The sequence below is a fragment of the Leucopleurus acutus genome (genome assembly GCF_964270905.1).
Source record: "Leucopleurus acutus genome assembly, chromosome: 13".
In the NCBI taxonomy this organism is placed as follows: domain Eukaryota; kingdom Metazoa; phylum Chordata; class Mammalia; order Artiodactyla; family Delphinidae; genus Leucopleurus; species Leucopleurus acutus.
Genome location: NC_139155.1, coordinates 40,459,076 through 40,482,013, shown reverse-complemented (window position 1 = coordinate 40,482,013; position 22,938 = coordinate 40,459,076). Strand labels below are relative to the sequence as shown.

Here is a 22,938-nt window from a genome sequence, read left to right as displayed (position 1 = left end):
CACCCAAAGCACAGGCAGCTCTGGCCCAGAAGCCCCAGGGTCTGGTCCCACTGTCGCCCCACAGAGACCTTTGGGAATGAGGCTCAGGGAAGCTTGGAGTACCGTCTCCTTCTCCTGGCCCATGAGCGCCTCCTCTTCTCAGAGGCAGGCCCTGTTCTGGAGCAGACAGCATCCTGTACCAGGACAGACATCCTGCTTGGAAGGGGTGACGATGGTCGTACCCCACACCTCCAGAAAGGGGCCGGGGCTGCTGGTTTAGTCAGCTCAGGCTGCTGTAAATGCCACAGACCACTCAGTGGCTTAACTAACAGATGTATCTCTCTCGGTTCTGGAGGCCGGGAAGGGAAGAGAGGCTGATTCAGAGGCCAAGGCCTAGAACGAGGACTGACCCAGTGTGACAGGGTGAGCTCCTCAGTTCTCTCTTCTCCAGCCCCAATTCTGGACCTCTTCCAAGAATTCCGATCAGGGACAAATTTGAACACGCTCAGAGAGGGAGTCCCCGGGATCAGGAATAATTCAGCCTCATTGTCAGGACTCACTGTCGAGTCTTTAAACATGTTACAAGAGTCCACAGCTTTGAAGCAAAAGTTCGAGGACTTACTTGGGTTAAATTAAAAGCACAATTTTATATTTTCTTGTCAAACAACTTCACTTGGGGCAACAACTGAAGTATAATTTAATTCAACAGGATATATCACACTTGGAGGGAAAACAAAAAAACCTCCTTAAATTAAAGCCAAACATTCTTTCCAAGGCCCAACACTGACATTTCCAGATTGACAGAATGAGTTTGTTTCCATAAAACAAAATCTTGAGTCCAAAGTCTGCCTTTGAAACAGTTTTCCACTTCATGCTCCGTTTCTCCGGGCTCAGGGAACGATGCTCGTGGCCTTCCTCAGGGCCAGGTAGCCCGTGACCACGTCGGACGGCAGCCGCCGAATGTAGGAAAACTCCTCGATGGTGCTGAAGCGCAGCTTGCTCTGGGGGTCAGTGTAGCTGGCCTGGGTGAGAGACAGGCACAGAGAAGGGCAGAAAGTTGTTGTCGGAGTTGAGATTTCAGATCAAGATAAACATTATTTTTCTGTTTTACTGAAACTGAAAAGTGTCTTCATCACGTCTGACTCTGTCACCAAGAATGCTAAATCGCTCAGTTTGGCAAAGACACATTAGTCTTCCCAGAACTGAGAACGGCTTCAGGGTATGGACAGGAGGAAGGGCGAATAACCACATCAGACACCGGGACGCTTGTGGTTGGTGCCTCAGGGCTACCAGCGACAGGTCCAAACCGAATTCACGCTGATCATCCCTCCCTGATCCCCGCCTTCAGACGCCACCTGCTTCAAACAAATGCTCCGGCTCTGTCACCCAAGGCCGGGGCAGGGGGGCACCCCGTCCCCACACCACCTACTCCCAGTGCGCTGCTCTCTTGCTCCCCCTCACCGCCCCCAGGTCACTTCCATGGCTCCCTGGGCTACCCTGCAGTGCCGGAATGGCCACCCACCCTCCTCCACTGGAAAGGGCTGCCATCTGACACCTGCAGACAGGGGCATCTTTACAACCTGCAGCTCCGATCATGTCTTTCCTCATGAAACCTTTCAAGGGCCCAAGTCCGCAGCACAGCTCCTCAGGCCCTGCCTGGGCCCCCCCTTCCGAGCCTCTGCCTCAGCCACGTGTCCCCACCGTCCGGTTCCAACCACCCCGGCTCTAAGCGCCTCCCTCCCGTCCTGCCCATCTGCCCTTTCCTTGCCCAGTGACCGCCTGTTCATCCCGAAGTCGCATCATCGAGGAAGCTTTATCTGCCCCACAGGCAGTCAGGACCCTATCCTCACGTTCACCTCAGTACCCCTGTCTCCGGTGGAATGCTTACCTCTGCTGCTCTTACGTTTATCATCTGTGTGACTCTGCCTGAAGTCTAGGCTGTGAGTCTCCACGAGGCAAGAACCCTGTGGCTTGCTTATCACTGGATCCTGGCTGTACTGTCTCCTAGTGCGATGCAGAGCGCACAGTGGGCCTTCAGCTACCATGAACGAGGGATGAGTGAATGAACAAACCAATGAACGATGGGGAGAGTCACAGAAAAGAGAACTTGTTTCCCACTGATATATCAAAATTCTCTTTTGGTCTGTTCTCCCCACGTGCAGAGTGGAGAAAATATTCACTTACTATCTACCTCAAGGCACATGGCTCCTACAGATTTTGAAACAGAAAACATGAGGGTGAGTCATTTGGAGCTCCTTTAAAAAATTATAAAAGATGCCATTAACATCTAGACAGGTAACAGCCAATTACTCAGGTGTGGACTGTCTGCGCCAGTGCTGGTCGTCTCTGCATGGACCCAGACGCGCTGGGATCTAAGGAGGGAGGGAGGCTCGGTGAAGAAGCAACAAGCTGAAGGGAACTTAGTCATGGGTTTCTCATGCTCTGAAAAGTCTTCAGTTCCATCACTGGGGATCTCCCTAAGGTATCTGAGGTTTGTGTGTTAGGAAAATGAGACTATTCCTAAAAAGCTAAGATTAATTAAAGTTCTATCTAAAACAGAACTTCGATCCTTTGGCTTAATCTAGATATTGCGTTTCTGTACCACATTTCCTTTCATGCCACTCATATAAAGGAAGGCTTAACTGGAAAAACAGCAGCAGGTCCCTTCTGAGGGCTCCTGGCCATGAGGCAGTTAGATGTACTATCTGGCAGGGGAGCTGCCCTGCAGTTCCGAGCAGGGGTGCAGGCATATGCATCTGGCTTTGATTATCTGGCCTCCATGGATGAACCAGCCCTGGCCCGGTTCCATCTCTGTGGCTGCCTCACTCCCACCACCCAACTGTGCCAAGCCCGCCAGCCCAAGTTCAGGCCTCACTGCCAAGAAGGCTGCTGAACAAATAATGCGGAATACAGAGAACTGTTGCACCAACAGAGAGGTCAAACAAAAACTTGCACGGACCAGACCTCACCTAGTATTCTGAACAGAGGGAAGGAGGCTGGGTGACACCTCAGAGATGAACAAGTAAAGAACTGGACTCCTGCGGTCTGCCCTCCTCTGGGCTCCGTCCCTCCAGCCTGAATGAAGCAAAGGCCCCCTGCCCAGAGGGCAGGCAGCACACGGCTTTTCATGCCTCCCTTGTTACAGGGGGACAGGCAGTATATGCTGCTCCCCCATCTCACCCAGAGCCTTGTAACCAGGGCTAAACACAGGTGTGACCCTGCATCCCTTCCAGCCAGGCCCCAACACGGGAAATGGCCACTGGCTGGAACAGATGCGTCAGTGTAAACATGAGCCCGGCTTTATTTTATTTTTTTATTTTTTTGCAGTACGCGGGCCTCTCACTGTTGTGGCCTCTCCCGTTGCGGAGCACAGGCTCCGGACGCACAGGCTCCGGACGCACAGGCTCAGCGGCCATGGCTCACGGGCCCAGCCGCTCTGCGGCATGTGGGATCCTCCCAGACCAGGGCACGAACCCGTGTCCCCTGCATCGGCAGGCGGACTCTCAACCACTGCGCTACCAGGGAAGCCCCCGGCTTTACTTTTTAATTACGTAAGTTTAATTTATACAAGTAACAGGTGAACATATTCTCCTCTAAAAAAAAGAAAACACTGCAAATAAACACTGTCTTCCCCTGAGGAAAGTGCTGCTAGGTGGGCACCCTTCCAGGCCTTGTTTATAAATATACCCTCACACACACATACAAACACACCAGAGAAGTGCCCAGTATTTTTTGTGACTGTGTACTGAGTTTTACTGAAGTGGTACCATGCTACTTATCCTGCTTTGCACCACATCTTGGAAGTTTACCCATGTTGTTACCTATACATCAAACTTACAGAATAGTATGAACCCCCCAGCCCTACCCCACTGGTTGAACTTTATGTTGTTTCCAATATTTTGCTAACACATTTTCTCATAAGCACTTCTGCAAGAAGCTCCTCGTACACAATATTTCTCTAGGGAGCTGGCTGGAAGGCAAATTGCTAGGTCGTAGGCCTCTACCTTTTTGTCTCGATAGGTAGTGCCAATCATTTTCCCGAGAGTGTGTACCAGTGTGGCTCCCACCTCAAGACAGCCATGTAGGAGGACGTCCATTGTCTATGTTGGTGACAAGGCATATAACCAAATGTCTTCATTTCTTTCCTACCTGATGAGTCTTTTTCCTAATTATCATTGAACATCTGCTCATTGGTCATCTGTATTTCCTCCTTGTAATTGTCTGTTCATATTCTTGTAGCTGATTCTTCTATGGGATTGTCTTTCAATGATTTGGTAGAGTTCTTTGTTTATTCAGAATGTCTTAATTCTTACACACAGTGGGGCAATAGGTTAGTTATGTATAACATGACAAGTCCTTTGCCAATGGCATAAATGGGCCTGGAACAATGCTTCTCAAAATGATGTTCATGCCTCCTAGTGTGTGAAAACCACTCCACTAGCAGATGAGCCGCCTGATAGTGGTGAGGATAAAGCTACATTCTAAGGGGCCACCCTCCAAGTCTGGCCATAAACCATGGCTTCTACAAGCTCAGCACAAAATGGTACAGGGAGAAATTTCCACTTTGGGCCATAACAGAATAACTTGTGCCAGATGAGCCCTCCTTCCATAAACAACTATTAAATGGGTCAAATATATGAGGCAACTATTTTCAGGCAGTAGACAAGAGATAGCATAAGACTACAATATTTTTCTCAAATGGAAGTCCCCTCAGGGGACCTTTCGAAAAAGATACATGCCCATGAATGGACGCAAAAAGAAGAACCCAACACACAACACAGACACACAGACACAGACACACACATACACACACAGACATCACTTTATAGTGCTTCTACTCTCCCTATTTTTTAGGATCATTATATTTAAGGTCTATGTTAACAAGTCTGTAGTACTCTGAAGAGTGTGTGCTCTTTGGAGGAAAAGCTAAAACATATGACTAACTCAGACAGGAAAACTAACATTATTTTCAAAAATATAATAAAAAATCTTTCCCAATATCATTAATTTAGTGTGCTACAGAAGTTGGAGGCACACATTTTCATAAAAAGGTAAAGCATTTAAATGATGTATATGAGCTTCAAAAAGTGAGGTGTCTCATTATTTCTACAGTTATGAAAAGAAGCCCATCTTCCAAATTTAATAATAATGAAAAAGGATGAAGAAAGCGAGCAGAAAATTCCACACTTCATCCACATTCTGCAAACAAGGAAACGAGGTTCTCTGGGGTCGCTGAGGTTCGGGGACTTACCCAAGTCCCACTTGTCCAACTGCACTGCTGGTTTTCAAACTGTTTTCCCTAGAAGCACTGTAGGGGTCCCTGGGGTGGGGAGTGGGGGGAAGGGCAGAGGACCAGATCCACACGGGGTCACAGTGGGCAGGTGGGCTCCAGGGGATTCTGTAAAAGATTTCATTTGGAAAAGGGATTCTGATGCTTAAAAATAAATTTGAAAATCACTATCTTTACCATAGTGCCTCTTTAAAGAAGTTTAATTTTTTTTTTTTAAAGTATTGGGTTGGCCAAAAAATTTGTTCAGGTTTGTCCATAAGATCTTACGGAAAATCCCAAATGAACTTTTTGGCCAACCCAATACAATCATCTCTAAATTGCAGGATTTTTTTTTTAAACTTCAGCAATAAAAATGGGAAATTGTTGTTTCTTTCATGTTCTCTCATATAGTTAACAAGCAGAGGAAGGGAAACTAACACTCAGGTCTCCTGCTTTCGGGAGCAACCCTCGCTCCAGGCTGCCCGCATGGATGCCCCAGGCTGCAGCCACTCGTAAATAACTGAGTGAATGCTTCCGCACAAACCCATCACCTGTTCAGAGTACACGGGCTCCGGCAGGACCAGTGTCAATATCCAACACTTTCTAAATAGACAGTACCGTGAAATCTCCTTCTCAGTTCAATGTTGTAAGACACAGAGATGTACTTATACTCACAAGAAGACCTGAAACATCAGAATACTTCTTAGCCGGTTTAAAGGATGGAGGAGCATCAATACTGAAGTCTGGGGAAAAAAAAAAAGAAAATAACTAAACTGGTTTTAAAAAGTTCAGACCCTTTCCCTTTTTTTTTTGTTTTCCTAAAATACTGCTTGATAATATTCCTGAACTTTTTACTTTGCGATTCAGTACTCAGAGAATTCTCTGGGGAAATAATGCAGGATGTCATAGACCAAGTACAGGCTCCAGACCCAGCTCTGCCCTGTCCCCAGGGACCCTCCCCTCCAGCAGAACCACGGGAAAGCTCATCTGCCCACAAGCTACTTTCACTGTCTCCAATTACACGGACTGATGTGATGAGATGCCAAACAACCCACTAACTGGATCTGAGCATCCAGACACCGGAATGTCCACACCCAGGCAACTGACTAGTTCACTTGTCACCCGTCTGAGTCACCCCCATGAAAGACGTGCAGTGGGGCAAGAGATGGAAGGAAGTTCGAACCTGTACTTTCCATGGAAGTTGAGCAGAACATGTTAATACAGATTTGGAAATACTGCAGCATACTACTGCTGCAGATTGAAATGTTAACAGTGACACTAAAAACCACACATCCATGACAACGCAAACATACAGGTTCAACACAGAATATAGCTATGAGGAAATATACACATAATCTCCCTATGTGGATGCCACTGTAAAATTCCCAAGCTAAAAAGTGTTTCTACATGAATGCAAACACAATAATGTGGGTTTGTTATAAGAAAGTTCCTAGTCTGACATTATAAACACATCGGAGGTTCCAGTCAGCTCACAGTTAGGATCATTCAGTTGCCATGGCAGTGCCCTTTCAGAAGCCAGAATCTGTTTCAGGTTCTTCCAGGTTCTATTCTTCTTGCCAGCCGCTGCGCCACCATGGCCAGAGTGCTCGAGGCGAAAACACAGATTGGAAGAAACAGAAATCAGGGGAGATGATCACTTCAGTATCTGACATTTATGCATATTCATAACTGTAATAAACCCCTCATTCAATCAGCAGTCAGTGTACCCTAAGGCTTTTTAGAAAAGTATTACACCGTACACTTTAATCTTACTTATAAAAAAACACAGCTTTTGGATTGTCAAAACATATGCGTTAGTTGGTGACGGAGTAGAAACAAAAGGTTATTTTCTTTTATGCACATAGAAAATCACATCCTTTATTGGGTCTTACTTTAGGAATTCACTCATGAATTTCCCACTACTTTAAATTTACTACAGGGTTAGATTTAAACTCATGACCACATCTCCAAACTCCTTTCTGAGGGCCAGTCTCCACCTTGTAAATTACTGGTGCTCCAGGAAAACCCAAGGAAGCCTCAATCATGGCACAGCAAGCCTCCTGGAATTTTTTTTTTCTTTGTTGTCTTACGACGATGACAAAATAAAATGGAAGGAATACAAAAATCTGTTACAACTGTTAACGCTGTATTTTCAAAGCTGATTAATGAAAAATAAACTTCAATGGCGTAATCTGAATCGTGCAATTTATCCTCTGCCCCTCAAGCACTCCTCCTTTAGTTAATATTTCAAGCCTCACCTACATCTTATGAAGAAGGAAGGTGAGCAATCATCGTGGAAGTGGCCCACTCTCAAGATGGTATCCTTTAATGAGTTCCACAAAGGACACCACAATCCTTGGGAACTGGCACACTGGGAGGTCAACAGGAAGGGCCTTCTTCTCCTGCCCCTACCGCTCCTACAACAGCCCACAGTGGAGGAGGCGGTGACTTGGGCTGATGGAGACGGGGCACCAGTGCTGCCTGGGCTGCAGGCAGCCCAGATCAGGGGCCGAGGTAGAGTTGTTTGGGTTTTTATTTCTAAAACACCTTAGATGCTTACCACAAAGTTGGGATCCTTAAATGGCAAAGGTTTGGCAGCCTTTTCAAGAGGTCCTGTGCTAAAATCAGAGGGCACCATTTTATTTTCACTCACGCCTTCCATGCTGATACCCTTAAAACATAATAAGAATAGTACGAGGTCAGTGTCCTTTAGCTGAGCTTCCTAACTCAGCTCTCAACAAGACGTAAGATGACAGCACCGGACACGCGAGGGGAGACGGTGCACCCAGAGCCCCAGCGGGCGGCCTGCACCAGGGGAGAGCCTGGAAGCAGCACCCGCTGTGCAGAAGCCACAGCAGAGGCAGCCAGGACCCCAGCCGCCAGGCTTCCTGGCTCCCCTGAGTGCCAAGCACAGGTGTCTCACTACTACAAGATGGGTGCTATTATCCCCAGTTTACACAGAAGAAAACTGAGGCTCAGGTATACGGGTTCAAGGCCACACAGGGATTACCTCTGGATTCAAACCCAGGTGGAGGCAATTCCAAAAGGCCCCACCATCTCCGTGACACCACATGGCCCCTACTCCTGCCCATCTTGTCAAATTGTGTCTTGAAACATTAAGACAAAAAAGGTCCAGCCCCTTTAAGGGTCTCACTGGCTGGAGAACCCAGGATGGAGCTGGTACGCGTAAGGGCACAACAGGATGTGGGCATTCTGAGCACGGAGAATAAAGGGAGAGCAGGCTGGGGGCCACGGTCCCCTGGCTGCGGCAGAGAGTGCCCTGACAAGCAGGCTAATGCGCTTTAAAACAAAAAACCTTTGAAGCCAAGAATCAGGAAGAAAATACAAGCCAAAGGAAGACATCACTTCTGATTTGTAACGCTACTTCCAATCTTCCCAGACCGCAAGAGACTGTTTTATAATTGATATATAATTTATATACAGTGAAATGTGCAGATCTTAAGTGTACGTTTCATGAGTTTTGCCAAATGCTTCCACTTGTGTAATCCAGGTCCCTAACGAGGCAGAATATTTCCATCATCTCAGAAAGTGCCCTCATGCCCCTTCCTAGTCAATACCTTCCAACGTCAGGCAGCCACTGTTCTGATTTCCACCACGTTACTTTGGCCTGTTCTAGAAATTTATATGAGTGGAATCCGACAGCATGTACTGTTTGCTGTGTTTGGCTTCTTTAGCTCAGCATAAAGTTTTTGAGGTTTGTCCATGTCGCTGCATAGATTGGTAGATTGTCTCACAGAATTTGTATACCATTCAGCAGAGCGGTATTCCGCTGTATGGATGTACCACAATGTGTCTGTCCATTTTCTTGTTGATGAAATGTGGGTCATTTTCAGTCTTCAGCTATTATAAATAAAGCTGCTGTGAACATTCTGTACAAGTCTTTGTGTGGACATGTGTCTTTACTTCTCCTGGGTAAATACCTACTAGTGGAATGGGTTATAGGGTGAATAAACTTTATGAGAAACTGACAGATCATTTCCCTAAATGGCTGCATTCTTTGACACTCCCAGCAGCAGTGTATGAGAGTTCTGGGGGGTGGGGGAGACAGGGACCACCCACCCTGCTGCAATAGTTCCCCGAACAGTTTCTTCTCACACACCTTCCGAGACTCCTCTCCAGGGTCTCTCCTGTGGGTCTGTGCTCCCTCTCCTCTGCCCACAACCCTTCTTCTATCTGGACTGCCCCTCACCTTATCCTCCCCCTATTCACGGTCTTTCCTAACTTTTCTCTCCTCCAAGGCCTAGCTCTCTAAGAACTAAGACGCCTCCAATTTCGCAACCTTTTCCCACCATCTATAGCCACAGTTCCCTCTCTCTTTCTTTTCCTATCCTCCCCTCCCTCCCCAGTCCTTCGCCTTTATCTGGCCCTTCCTCAGCTCTGGGGTTCAGGGGAGGGCCTCAGAAGCACACATCTTGCCCTCTCCGTTTTCTACAGCACACTCAGCGACACACTTCTAAATGTAAACTTGACGTAACTCCCCTATTTACAGCTCATCAGTGCTTCCCACCGCCCTGGGAATTAGGCACAAGTCTGGCCCCCTGGCCTCCTCTCCAGCCTCCCCTCTTGCACCCCTCCCTCCTGTATTTTGTATTTTCTGGTCCAGAATCCACGGAGTCATTTTCTGTAAGCATAAAGAGTTTCCATTTTTTCCATTTTTATTTATGCTCCACTAAAATTTCCATTGGGATTAGTCCATGCCAGTTTTACTTTTGCAACAAAGATTAGATTTAGCATTTTGTACATAACCAACTTTTTATTGCCCTTGGGATTTTTCCTTCATGGTCATAGTATTTCTGCACATACATGTGTCCTGGGAGACCCAATCTGATGAGGAAGATTTGATTTTTCCCATCACATTTAATCAGTAACCAACGTTAGCTTGAGTAGTTCTGGCCAGTTGTCAATGTTATTTAGTGTTGACTATTTGTAAGAGTAATATCATAAATTGGATACATGACTGATAGTATTTAAGTCTTGGTTAGTCACTGAAATAACAACAGCTTTGTGAAACAGGCAGGGAACAACAGACCAGAAGAAGGAGAGACAAAGGAGAGAGGTGAGCAGATGAGGGAAGGGACAGATTCCAAGGGTGAGAAGGCACAGGGGGTCAGAACAACCTGCTTCACCATCTGGCCCAGGCTTCCATGCCCTGCATCTAACCCAGTGCCTGGCACAGAGTAAGCCCCAAATAATCACTGACTGATTAACTGATTGGAGTTAAGGAATAAGACAACGCAGCGTCACTCCATGCCAGCATCAGTATTTGAGATGTGTATGCTCCGGAGTTCACTGTAAGGAATCGTCTCTGGATGGGATGCAGTGGCCAAACCCAAAGAAACACAGGAAGGATAATTCAGAAATGACTGGGCTTGGTTACCTGTAGGGCACAAGGGAACAGGGTGGGAGGAAGGGGAGATGGGAAAGGATGAGAGAGGAGTAAACTTCTCCAAGTATAGTTATTTGTAAAGTTTTGACCTTTTGAACCATGTTAAAGTTTCACATACAAACAAATAAATAAATAAAACCAACCAGCAAGGATCGGGCAGCAGATAGAGAAAATGGAATACAAACAAAAACCAATTTAACTGAGATTTGAATGAATAACTCAACCACACTGAAGGGGAGGAAGGGAGAAATAACGTTAGTGATGTAAACATAGTATTCTTACCATATAACCTAAGGTTAGAGGCAAAAAGAACCAGGAACAATTGGTAGGTTTGTTTCTCACAAGGGTACCGGTTAATAATTCTGAAACTACACATCTTCTAAGATGAGGCAAATAAGGAATGAGGGGCGGCTATAATGAACCTTGTGCTATTGGATGGAAATCACAGGTTAGCAATAGGAATTCATGGTTTCTAACATATATACAGACAGATAAACACAGAAATGGATACAGAGGCATTAAGTGATCCAGGCTCAGTGTTTCCTGAAACTCATATCCAATGGCACTGGAAAGTCCAGATATCACCTACTGTTATGAAAACATAAAAAAACAATAACAGAAGACTGGGAACTTCAGAAAGAAAAGGGGAACAATGGAATGAGTGAAAAAAACTGGGGTAAATATAATAGACTATCATTAGCCTCATGAGTTTCTTAAATTCTATATGATGTCAAACCATGGGGGGTGCTTACACACACACACACACACACACACACACACACACACACCCCTACATTTCCTAGCTCTTCCATGGAGATGGCTGGGAACAATAAACAATAGGGACACCAGGTATAGATCCTGGTTTCTAAATATTGTTCTCCAAGAACTAGTAATCTTTGAAGAAATGGCTGATTCCAGGGCTGGGGCAGGGAAGTACAAGATGAGCCTTGTGGCACCAGAAAGTAAGAAAACACTTGTATCAGTTTGCTAGAGCTGCCTAACAAAATACCACAGACTGGGTGGTTTAAATAACAGAAACTTATTTTCTTACAGTTCTGGAGACTAGAAGTTCAAGATCAAGGTGTCAGCAGGGTTGGGTTTTCCTGAGACCTGTCTCTCTCTCTCTTTTTTTAAAATTGTTTTTTAAAATTTTATTTTATTGAAGTATAGTTGATTTACAATGTTGTATTAATTTCTGCAGTACAGCAAAGTGACTCAATTATACATATATATATACATTCTTTTTCATATTCTTTTCCACTACAGTTTATCACAGGATATTGAGTATAGTTCTCTGTGCTATACAGTAGGACCTTGTTGTTTATCCATTCTATATATAATAGTTTGCACCTGCTAACCCCAAACTCCCAACCCATCCTCCCCCCACCCCGTCCCCTGGCAACCACAAGTCTGTTCTCTATGAGATCTATCTCTTTGGCTTACGGATGGCCATCTTCTCACTGTGTCCTCACATGGTCTTTTCTCTGTATACACGCCCTCCCCACCCCATCCCTTTCCCTCTTCTTATAAGGACACCAGTCATACTGAATTAGGGCTCCACCCTTATGACCTCATTTAACCTTAATTACCTCCTTAACGCATTATTTCTAAATACAGTAACATTCTGAGGCACACTGGGGGTTAGGACTTTAACATATGAACCTTGAAGGGACACAGTTCAAGTCCATTACAGCACTCGAAAAGTGATGGGCGTAAATTAAAGGACATAGGAGTCAGTTTGAAGAGGTTCCCACTGGCCAAATCTGGACAATTTGCTCAACATCATGAGTCAGTAGGGAAATAGAAATCAAAACCACAATGAGATATCACTTCACACCCACTAGGATGGCTACACTCAAGGACATAATAATGTGTTGGTGAGGATGTGGAGAAACTAGAACCCTCATACATTGCTTGTGAGAATGTAAAAGGGTGCAATCACTTTGAAAAACAGTCTCCTGGCACTATTTACAATAGCCAGGGCATGGAGGCAACCTAAGTGTCCATCGAGAGATGAATGGATAAAGAAGATGTGGCACATATATACGATGGAATATTACTCAGCCATAAAAAGATATGAAATTGAGTTATTTGTAGTGAGGTGATGGACCTAGAGTCAGTTATACAGAGTGAAGTAAGTCAGAAAGAGAAAAACAGAAACTGTGTGCTAACACATATATATGGAATCTAAAAAAAATTGGTTCTGATGAAACTAGGGGCAGGACAGAAATAAAGACACAGACGTAGAGAATGGACTTGAGGACACGGGGTGGGGGGGCAGGCAGGTAGAGGGTAAGCTGGGATGAAGTGAGAGAGTGGCATGGACATATATACACTACCAAACGTAAAATAGATAGCTAGTGGGAAGCAGCTGCATAGCACAGGGAGATCAGCTCGGTGCTTTGTGACCACCTAGAGGGGTGGGATAGGGAAGGTGGGAGGGAGACGCAAGAGGGAGGGAATATGGGGATATATGTATACATATAGCTGATTCACTTTGTTATAAAGCAGAAACTAACACAACATTGTAGAGCAATTATACTCCAATAAAGATGTAATAAAAAAAACAACAGTCTGCTGGGTCCTCAAAATGTTAAACATAGAATTATCATATGACCCCCAAATTCAACTCCTAGGTATATACCCAAGAGAACTGAAAACATATGTCTATGCAAAAATCCATATATAAATAGTCATAGAAGCGTTATTCATAATAGCTCAAAAGCATAAACAACCTAAATGTCCATCAACTAATGAATGCATAAACAGACTGTGGCTTGTCCATACAATGGAGTATTATTCAACTGTAAGAAGGAATGAAGTACTGACACATGCTACAACATGGATAAACCTTGAATATATTATGCTAACTGAAAGAAGCCAGACACAAAAAGCCACATATTGTATGATTCCACTTATCTGAGGTACCTAAAGTAGTCAAATTCATAGAGGTAGGAAGTAGATGAGGGGTTCATCAGGAGCTGGCAGGACAGGGGAATGGGGAGTGACTGGTAATGGGGAGGGGGTTGCTTTGGGCAGTCCTGGAAATATTCGACAATAAGATAGTAGTGATGGTAGCACAACTCAGTAAATTTATTATAAACCACTGAACTGTACCTTCTAAAGGCGTGAATTTTATGGTATACAAATTATATCTCAATAAAGCTGTTACAAATAAACAAACAAATAAATGTATGAAAGACTGAATGAAGAAGGCTAGTAATGGATTGTGACCCAGAGAACAAAATGAGAATGGACGAATACAAACACTGATTGTAAGAATGCAAAGGAAATGGGAGAGAAGAGAAAGCTCTTGCTCGCAGCAGGATTCTAATAACTGTAGAAGGAAAGAAGGAATTAGAAAATCACCGTTTGGCAACCACCACTGTAATAACTGTTGCAGGCAGGAACCATCAACAGACACTAAAAGTGGTTGGCAAAAGTGTGAAGAGAAACAGGATATACACAGTCTCAAGACACTGATACTTTAATACAAACAGGAACACAATAACCTCATAGTGGAGAAAACTGGCAGACACTGACTTACTAAGTGCTCACAGACACATCATCCGCAACGGGATGGATCGACACCAAGTTCCACGACATGAAGCGCGGAGAAGGGAACAGCATCCTTCTCTGCTCCTGCCAAAGTGTATCACCCAAATCTAATCACGAGGAAATATCAGACAAGCCCGAAGTGAGGAAGAGTCTATGAAACAATGAGCGGTGCTCTTCAGAAGTGTCATGGTCATGAAAGATAAAGACTGTTCCACATGACAGGAGGCTAAAAAGACATGACAACCAAGTGCAAAGTGTGAGCCTAGGCTGGATCTTGGACCAGACAAAGGACGAGAATAAGGTCTGTATATGAGGTATCAGTGTCGCTTCAACGTTCATTCCCTAAATTTGACCACTGTACTGCTGTTATATATGTATGAGAATGCCTTTGGTTTTAGGAAATCCACACTAAAATATTTAGAGGATTAAAAAAATACAGTGGCCATGTGAGACCCTCCCCTGCACACAGCCAGCTGCCAACCTAACAGCGAATGAGCCACGGGCCCTGGGGAGGAAGCAATGGCTGGCATGCAGATGGAGAAGAGTGACAGGGACCTGCTCTGTCAAGAGGTGGTGGCGGGCTTCCCTGGTGGCGCAGTGGTTGAGAGTCCGCCTGCCGATGCAGGGGACACGGGTTCGTGCCCCTGTCCGGGAAGATCCCACATGCCACGGAGCGGCTGGGCCCGTGAGCCATGGCCGCTGAGCCTGCGCGTCCGGAGCCTGTGCTCCGCAACGGGAGAGGCCACAGCAGTGAGAGGCCCGCGTACCGCAAAAAAATTAAAAAAAAAAAAAGAGGTGCCCACTGGCTGGAAGGCCTGTGAGGTGAGCAGGCCACCTGCCAGTGTCAGAAGAAGGATAGGGGCTGTTTTCCCCAGGAATCCGACAATTCACAAGGGCACAGCAAGACACCAGCCAGGAGCAGTCCGGTGGGTGGGGGTTGCCAGGAGGCTGGGCCTCCAGGGCAGCCTAAGTTAAGGGAGAGGGAAAATCAACCCTGCTAACTATGCATGAGCATCACATCAGAGCAGAAAAGCCAAGCCAGACAGGGCCAACTCAAGAAAAACAGGTGGAATGTGAAAGAGGTTTCCCAGGGCCAGATCCGCTATAAGTTTCAACTTCATTTGAGTTTTTCATAAAGAAAATGACTGCTTACATAATGTTGTTTCCATCTGGGAGAAAATAAACAAACGGAAGTGTTCAGAAGCAAAGAGGAGATACTAGAGGGAAACGAAGAACCAGGCCCCAAGGCCTCCTATGGTGATTCCAGAACTACCCATGGAACACGCCTGGGTTGCAGGCCACCGTCCTCAGCAGGGACGTCGGCTTTTTCTCGTGGGCCAGAACAGCCTGCGTTCCTCCCTCTCTCCATCTGCTTCTTCCCTGACTCCTAGTGGGGGGCTCAAAGGCGCCGGGTGCACAGTGAAATCCCGGGAGGGAACAAGGGCATCCTTTGAGGTCGGCTGTTTGCTCCCAGGTCCCGGGAGACCCAGGGGGATGCAACAGGAACACCTCGCTGGACTTGGGCAGGGGTGCGGCCCCAGAGGCAGCGGAGGAAAGCAGGTGCCTTGCAGCCCACATGGGTTGGCAGGTCTGGGCGCCCGCCCCCGGGAGAGGACATGCCAGCGGACAGAGGACAGAGGACGGGAGGCAATGGGAAGAGAGGGTCGGGAGTCTGCATCAGCCACTCCAGCAGCAAGAAGCGGGTGAGGGTGATGCGCTCAAGCGCTGACTTCCACAACCGAACCCTCCTGTTCGTCTGGTCACCCCATCCTTATCTCCTCCCTCATCAGCAGGCCAAACCCCCGCTGAGGAGTCACGCTGAGGATGGGACAGGAAAGGACGCCATCCTGACACCAGCTAGGCCACGTCAACCTGGGGCCACTTGCTGCCTCTGCAACAGTGAAGGTTTGCTTCCCTCTCTGACCAGATGTAAAAGAACACCCGACTCTGGGCCCTGAGTGGGGTGTTCTGCTTTTCTTTCCTCTTTAAACCCACCCTCCATGGTACTGCGCCCTCGTTCTTCCCCTCCCCTGGGCTTCAGCCAAGCTGGACGCCCGGGTCTGTTAGTGATGGGATGAGAAGGAGAGACGTACTGTCAAGGGGAGGTTCAAGTCTGTGAGGCTGGGCTGCAGTGAAGTACAATCTGAAATGATGTATAGTTTCCATGTTACTAAACCATTATTCACACTAAGGGACTTTAGGAGCTGAACTGTCCCGCCCCAAGACACAAAAGCCCTGAGATCAGAGGAAAGGAATGAGGCCCGGCCCTAAGGGCTGTCCCCTCTTTGCAGCACAAAAAGAGCTGATTAAGCCCCAAGGAAGAGGAACCCGGCCCGCCATCAAAGGACTGCTCCAGAGTCAGCAAGGCCTCAGCTCACCCGACCAGGCCCAAATGCACCACTTAGTGTCTCCTTGGCAGCCTGCAGGGCCCTGACTCAGACTGAAAGGGGGCCTTCTGTCTGTGGTTACACAGAAGGGAGACAAATGTCCTCTGTCTTATGATTCATGAATCCAATGCCCCGTTACATCTATCTAATAGTAGTCTAGATTCAAATACCTGACCCTAGTCTAAAACTGCAGGGTTACTGTAGGGTTACTTGAAACACCAAAAAAGTGAGATGAATCCTAACATTCGATTAAGTCAATTAAAAGCACTTAATACCTTGAGAAGACTATCAACATAGAGAAAGGGTCAAGAAACAGTGCTAAGTGGGACTTCCCTGGCGGTCCAGTGGTTAAGACTCTGCACTTCCAGGGTAGGGGGCACAGGTTCGATCCCTGGTCGTGGAACTAAGATCCCACATCCCATATGTTGTGTGGTGCAACCAAAAACAAACAAACAAACAAAAAGAAAACAGTGCTAAGTGAAAAGCAGGGCATGCAATGTTATACACCAAATACAGTTTCTGGAAAACAATATCAACACGTAGAAAACACAAATTATAATAATTGTGGGGGAAGAAGACTGGCTGACGTTTTGTGTCCACTTTAAAAATAGAAAAAAGAAAACTAACATTATCATGATTTTTTTAAAAGGTGGGGTAGAATGATTATTTTTTAGATGAATACATCAAATCAGTCCAGTGTTCTCTGGATGCCTCCAATTACAGAAGATTGTACCATCACCTGCGCTCCGCACTAACCTTCTAAAGAAGCAACTGCTGCCTCTCAACTTATTTAGATGCTTTGCTAACTGCTTCACCATCACAAATCAGCCTGTTAGGTAACACTCAGTCTATAGGTCAATTAGGTTTCTCTGTAGATTTTACTAACTTGAATAGGCACTTGCAAAGTCTAAAATGCCCTGTATTGAGCTAATAAAATTCCCCCACAAAGCTCTTCTCTGCACCTTGGATTTGGTTACATTAGAGATCCAATTACATCTTCTAAGGTAGAGACTGGTAAGAGTGATATTAAGAGAGGCAGTCAAGAAAAAAAAATGTGGACTCTGGACGGTCTGTCTGGGTCCCAATACTGACCCTACGAACTTGTTAGCTGTGTGACCATGGAAAAGTTACTTAACCTCTCTATGCTCCTGTCTTTTTACCTGCAGAATAACAATTCACAGAGAATTAAATGAGATAGTACTTAGAAGGTGCCTAGAACAACACTTGGTACACACTAAATGCCCACTAAATATTATTATTATTTATCATGACTTCTTTCACTTTAGCACAGCACAGTGTATCTGTTCTCCAACCCAAGTTAACACTAATCATTTTCAAAATATCGTGACCAGAAAGGATGGGAGATGGCACTTTCCAGATTATGATGTAATTAATCAATAACTATATTACTTATACTGAAAATATAAATCCAAACACAGAATTGTAATTCTGTGACAATGTGTACAACTTAGCAAGCATAAACACCAATAATTTCTGTTGAACTAAAGATTCATCTTGATGGAATAATAAAACAATATTGTTTTAGCCCTGTTAAACTATTTAATGCCATTTTCTAGGGCTGACATAAAGGAGACGTCTATAAATGCTTTGCTCAGAATACTTTTAGATCAAAAATATTCCCTTCAACCCCTAAGGACTTCCAAGCAGAAAGCCCTCTAAATTTCATCTAGTCACTCAATTTTACTTTAGAAATAGCATGCACATTCTGGAAAGTAAAACCCACCTTAAGAATCCATCGAGTTATTTTCACCAATTTCAAAAAGCACTCTAATGTCTATGTAAATGTCCCTTATAAATTTTTAAACCCCATGAAAGTTTTACAGACACTGCTTTTTTGCAAGACACAAAATAGCAGAAACTACTGAAATTTCGATACTGAAAGACCTCTAAAGTCCCTTTTAACTCAAGAACTACAATCATTTATATTAAAAAACCCACTCATTTCTCACTGATGAAACCTTGAGCAAACTCATACATGTACACGGCGCCGACTCTGGAAGGCCTTCCCCATCCAAACCCACCACCCCTCAAAGGCCACCTCTAGTCCCACTACTCCCTCCCCACCTCTCCTTCTCTGATGAACATCACCTATGCTGAATCCTCATCTTCCTGTGTCCCACCACTAAGGCGCCAATACCAGAGAAGACCTATAATCGGCTTTGGGACATGGTTAGAAATGACGAGATTTTCCTAACTGTTTCAGATATGTGATGGGTAGAATTCAGAGATGGCCCTTAAGATTCCCGGCCTCTGGTGTACACACACCTTCTCCCCATTTTTAAGCAAATGCACCACTAATGTACGTACCACTGTGAAGGGATCTGAGATATATTTAAGGGATTTGCAATGTATGTCTTATATTTGACATATAATTAAGGTCTCAAGTCAGCTGATCTTAAACAAGAGACTATCCTGGTGGGCCTGCCCTAATCACACAAGCTCTCTAAAGAGTCAGAGACAAGAGAAGTCAGAGACATTTGAGGTGTGAGAGAGATTAGACACAAAAGAGATTCTCCACAGCTGGCTTCACAGCTAAAGAAGATGTGGTACATATATACAATGGAATATTACTCAGCCATAAAAAGGAACGAGATTGGGTCATTTTGTAGCGACATGGATGGACCCAGAGTCTGTCATACAGAGTGAAGTAAGTCATAAAGAGAAAAACAAATATCGTATATTAAGGCATATATGTGGAATCTAGAAAAAGGGTACAGAGGAGCCTATTTGTGGGGCAGGAATAGAGATGCAGACGTAGAAAATGGAAGTGTGGACACGGGGTGGGGGGAAGTGGGGTGGGATGAGTTGGGAGATTGGGATTGACATATATACACTACCATGTGTCAAATAGATAGCTAGTGGGAACCTACTGTATAGCTCAGGGAGCTCAGTCGGGTGCTCTGTGGTGACCTAGATGGGTGGGAAGGGGAGAGGGTGGGAGGGAGGTCCTAGAGGGAGGGGATATAGGTATACATATAGCTGATTCACTTCGTTGTACAGCAGAAACTAACACAACATTGTAAAGCAACTAGACCCCAATACTAATGAATAAATAAATAAAGATGGAGGAGGCCATGTGGCTAGGAATGTGGACAGTGACAAATCGACAGCAAGGAGACAGGGACCTCAGCCCTACCACTGCAAAGAACTGAATTCTGCCAACAACCTGAGTGAGCCTCAAAAAAAGACTTTCCCCCAGAGCATCCAGGCAACAAACTAGCCCAGCCAACTCTGATTTCAGCTTGGTGACACCCTGAGCAGGGAACCAAACCACTCCTGTTGTGCCAGGACTTCTGACCTACAGAACCAGGAACTCATAGGTGTTACTTAAGCTTCTAAATTTGTGGTCATTTGTTACGACAGCAATAGAAAACTAATACAATATGTGTAGGTCATTCTCTCCTCCTGGAAGGATTTTGGGATGGCAGGGACAAGCTATAATCCCTTGAAATGTCTTAAGCATACTGCTGGAGACATAACAGAAATAAATTCTTGCTGACTGAGCTCAACTGAAATGGGACAGAAAGGCTGAGGAGGGAACACAGATAAGGGTCAATTCAGGAAGACTCCAGACAGCCCTCAGGGCAGCATTGCGCAAATGCCTGCATTTGCTGTGGACAAGGGAACTAGGATGGAATGCTATGTTAGAGCAGGGAAAAAAAAAAAACAAACAGCTAAGACTCCTTTCTGGAGATAGAAGTCAAGTTTTTTTCCTTCTTCATGAGATGCTGAGGGTTGGAGTCAGGTAACTGTATACCTCATTAGTTAAATGCCAGCTGGGAAGAGGAGAATAAAGAAAATAATTCACCTTTCCAGGGAATGCCCTTCTCTTTCTAGCCTGAGGACTCGTTGAGGCTGATGAGATGGAGAAGACCCACAGGGAGTAACTAGGCAGCCCATCCCCTCACTGAGAGCTCTAAGGCCACCAGGGTTGTGATTGCCACCAAGCTGGGTTACTGGGAATTCCCAGCATCCTGAAGGCATTCGTCCACTCTCTGAAGCCTGCTGTGGAGGAGCGGATGATCAATGCTACCTTTAGGGTCAAAACAATCATTCCTCCCAATATGTACTGACTACATTCCTTGGTCTCAGCACAGCTGGATATCAACATGCACCGTGCATATACTGGGAGAAAGTACTCGCAATGCATATATCTGGCAAAGGACTCCAACCAATAATATATAAAGAACTCCTATACATTAACAATTTTAAAAAACCCCAAAAAACAACAACACAATGAGAAAAAAATCAGGCACCTCACAGAAGATATCGGAATGGTCAAAAGCAAATTAAATAGTGATGACATCATTAGTAATCTGAGACACAAAAATTCAAACAAAGAAATACCATGACACAACCATCAGAATGGCTAAAATTAAAGACTTGATGCCAAGTATTGTTGAGGATGTAGAGCAACTGGAACTCTCATACTCTGCTGCTGAGAATGCACAATAGTGCAACTACCTTGGGAAATACTGTTTAACAATTTCTAAGTTCAATGTGTGTCTACCTCATGATCCAGCAATTCCACTACTATCCATTTACCCAAGAGAAATGAAAGCATGTATCTACCCAGATTTTTAGGAATGTTCAGAACAGCTTATGCATAAGAGCAAAAACTGTAAACTCAAATGTCCATCAGTTGTGGTATATTTACACAATATACTCTATGTACTGATACAGGTAATAACATGAATGAATGAATAACTCTCACAAACATTTTTTTCACAAAGAAATCCAAACAGACACAAGAGAATATGCTCTGTATGATTCCATTTATATTCTGCTCAAAAACGCAAAGTCAATCTATGGTAAGAGATGTCAGAGTACTGGTTACCTCTGGCAGGGAGGGAAGAGAGTACTAACTGGAAAGGGTCACCAGGGAATATTCTGGGGCTCTTGGAAATGCTCTCTATCTTAATCTGGATGGTGGCCACATCGGTGGATACATATGTAAAGTCATTGATCAGTATTCTTAAGATTTGGGCATTGTACTGTATGCAAATCATACATCAATAAAGTATTTTAAAAGGAAAAAAATGCACTACCAATTATCGACGGAGGAAGCCATAGACAGTTAATATCTCTAGAATGTCGTTCTGGGTTTAGGATGCCACGCCATGTGTTGGAGAGCACAAAATAACACACTCCATCTTTGCTTTCTCATTGCTTTAAATAAAATGAAGCAATTGCAGAGCCCCGATCTCCCAGATGCTGTGAAGTCTGTGCCAGGCGCTGTGCTCAGAGCTTAGGACCATGATCTCATTGAATCCTCATAACAACCGCATGAGATAAGACCAAATCCACTTTGGGACAGGGAAACTAGGGTCAAAAAAGCACTTTTCTGAGGATGAGGGAAATCATCTGTATCAATACATCTTTGTGTTCCTCCACACCGTTCATTAGGGCGCTCTGCACCTCACAGGCACTCGGTAAATGTCTGCAGAATGGACGAAGGTGAGACAGGAGAACTTCTGGTTGACTGAAACTCACATAAAGAAAAGTCCCGAGCCTCGCTCTAATCGTGACCCCGACGGGAAGGGGCGTCCCTACTAGTAAGGCAATAACAACCTCCCCACCTCCCCAGTTCTCCTCATGGACAATGCAACGCGGGTCATTCTTTAACCAAACTCCACGTATGCAAACTAAGGGGAAAAAATGTTTCATTCGCACCAGACACCTGCGTTTACCCAAGAGGTACGACTGCAGGGCCCCGCCCACGCGAGGCGCCCCGCCTCCCAGTGCCCCGCCCCGCAGCCAGGCGCACGCGCTCTCCGCCCCGGCAACGCGCAGACTAGGGGAGTGACAGCGTACCTGCGCAAAGCCAGAGGCGGACACCTTTTTCTTCTTACTGGTGGTATAGCCCCCGGCGCTGCTGCCGTTGTGGAAAGGACTGGCCGGCCTCTTCTTGCTGTTCCGGGCTATCCCCGGAGTGGAAGTGGTGGCCACAATTGGAATTTGAGCCGCCATTCCTACCCCGAGTCTTCCTCCTACCCCCTCCCCACTTGGTCCCAGTGCAGGCCCTGGAACTTCCGGCCCGCCGTTACTTCCGTCTTAATGCTTTTGAAAACCCGGCCTGGACTCCGAAAGCTTCCGTTGACTTCTCTCGGCCAAATCTAAAAGGCGGAGCTCGGAGCTGTCTCTTCCTTCCGGGCGGGAGGGTGTCTGGCGGGCGGAGTGCTGCTGTTCACGAGCTCGGACCCGGGCACGTGCTTGGACGTCCCCAGGGATTGAGGATTAGAACATCCCGTGATCTTTTTAAAACAACTGGATTTTTAAAAAGTTAATCACCACGTTGTCTCTTCTCACGTTAAGTC

The 22,938-nt window shown here is 45.5% G+C and overlaps 1 protein-coding gene across 1 annotated transcript; it reads right to left on the bottom strand.

Annotated features, from left to right (window-relative positions):
* Nucleotides 1–623: 623 nt before the first annotated feature.
* INO80C (INO80 complex subunit C) lies at nt 624–22,630 on the bottom strand. The gene is made up of 5 exons (XM_082852465.1): nt 22,436–22,630; nt 7,809–7,919; nt 6,743–6,854; nt 5,924–5,991; nt 624–1,001 (listed from the first exon to the last, which is right to left on the bottom strand). The coding sequence occupies exons 1-5, from the start codon at nt 22,589–22,591 to the stop codon at nt 870–872; spliced, it is 579 nt and encodes a 192-aa protein (XP_082708591.1). The 5' UTR covers nt 22,592–22,630; the 3' UTR covers nt 624–869.
* Between the last annotated feature and the right edge of the window lie 308 nt (nt 22,631–22,938).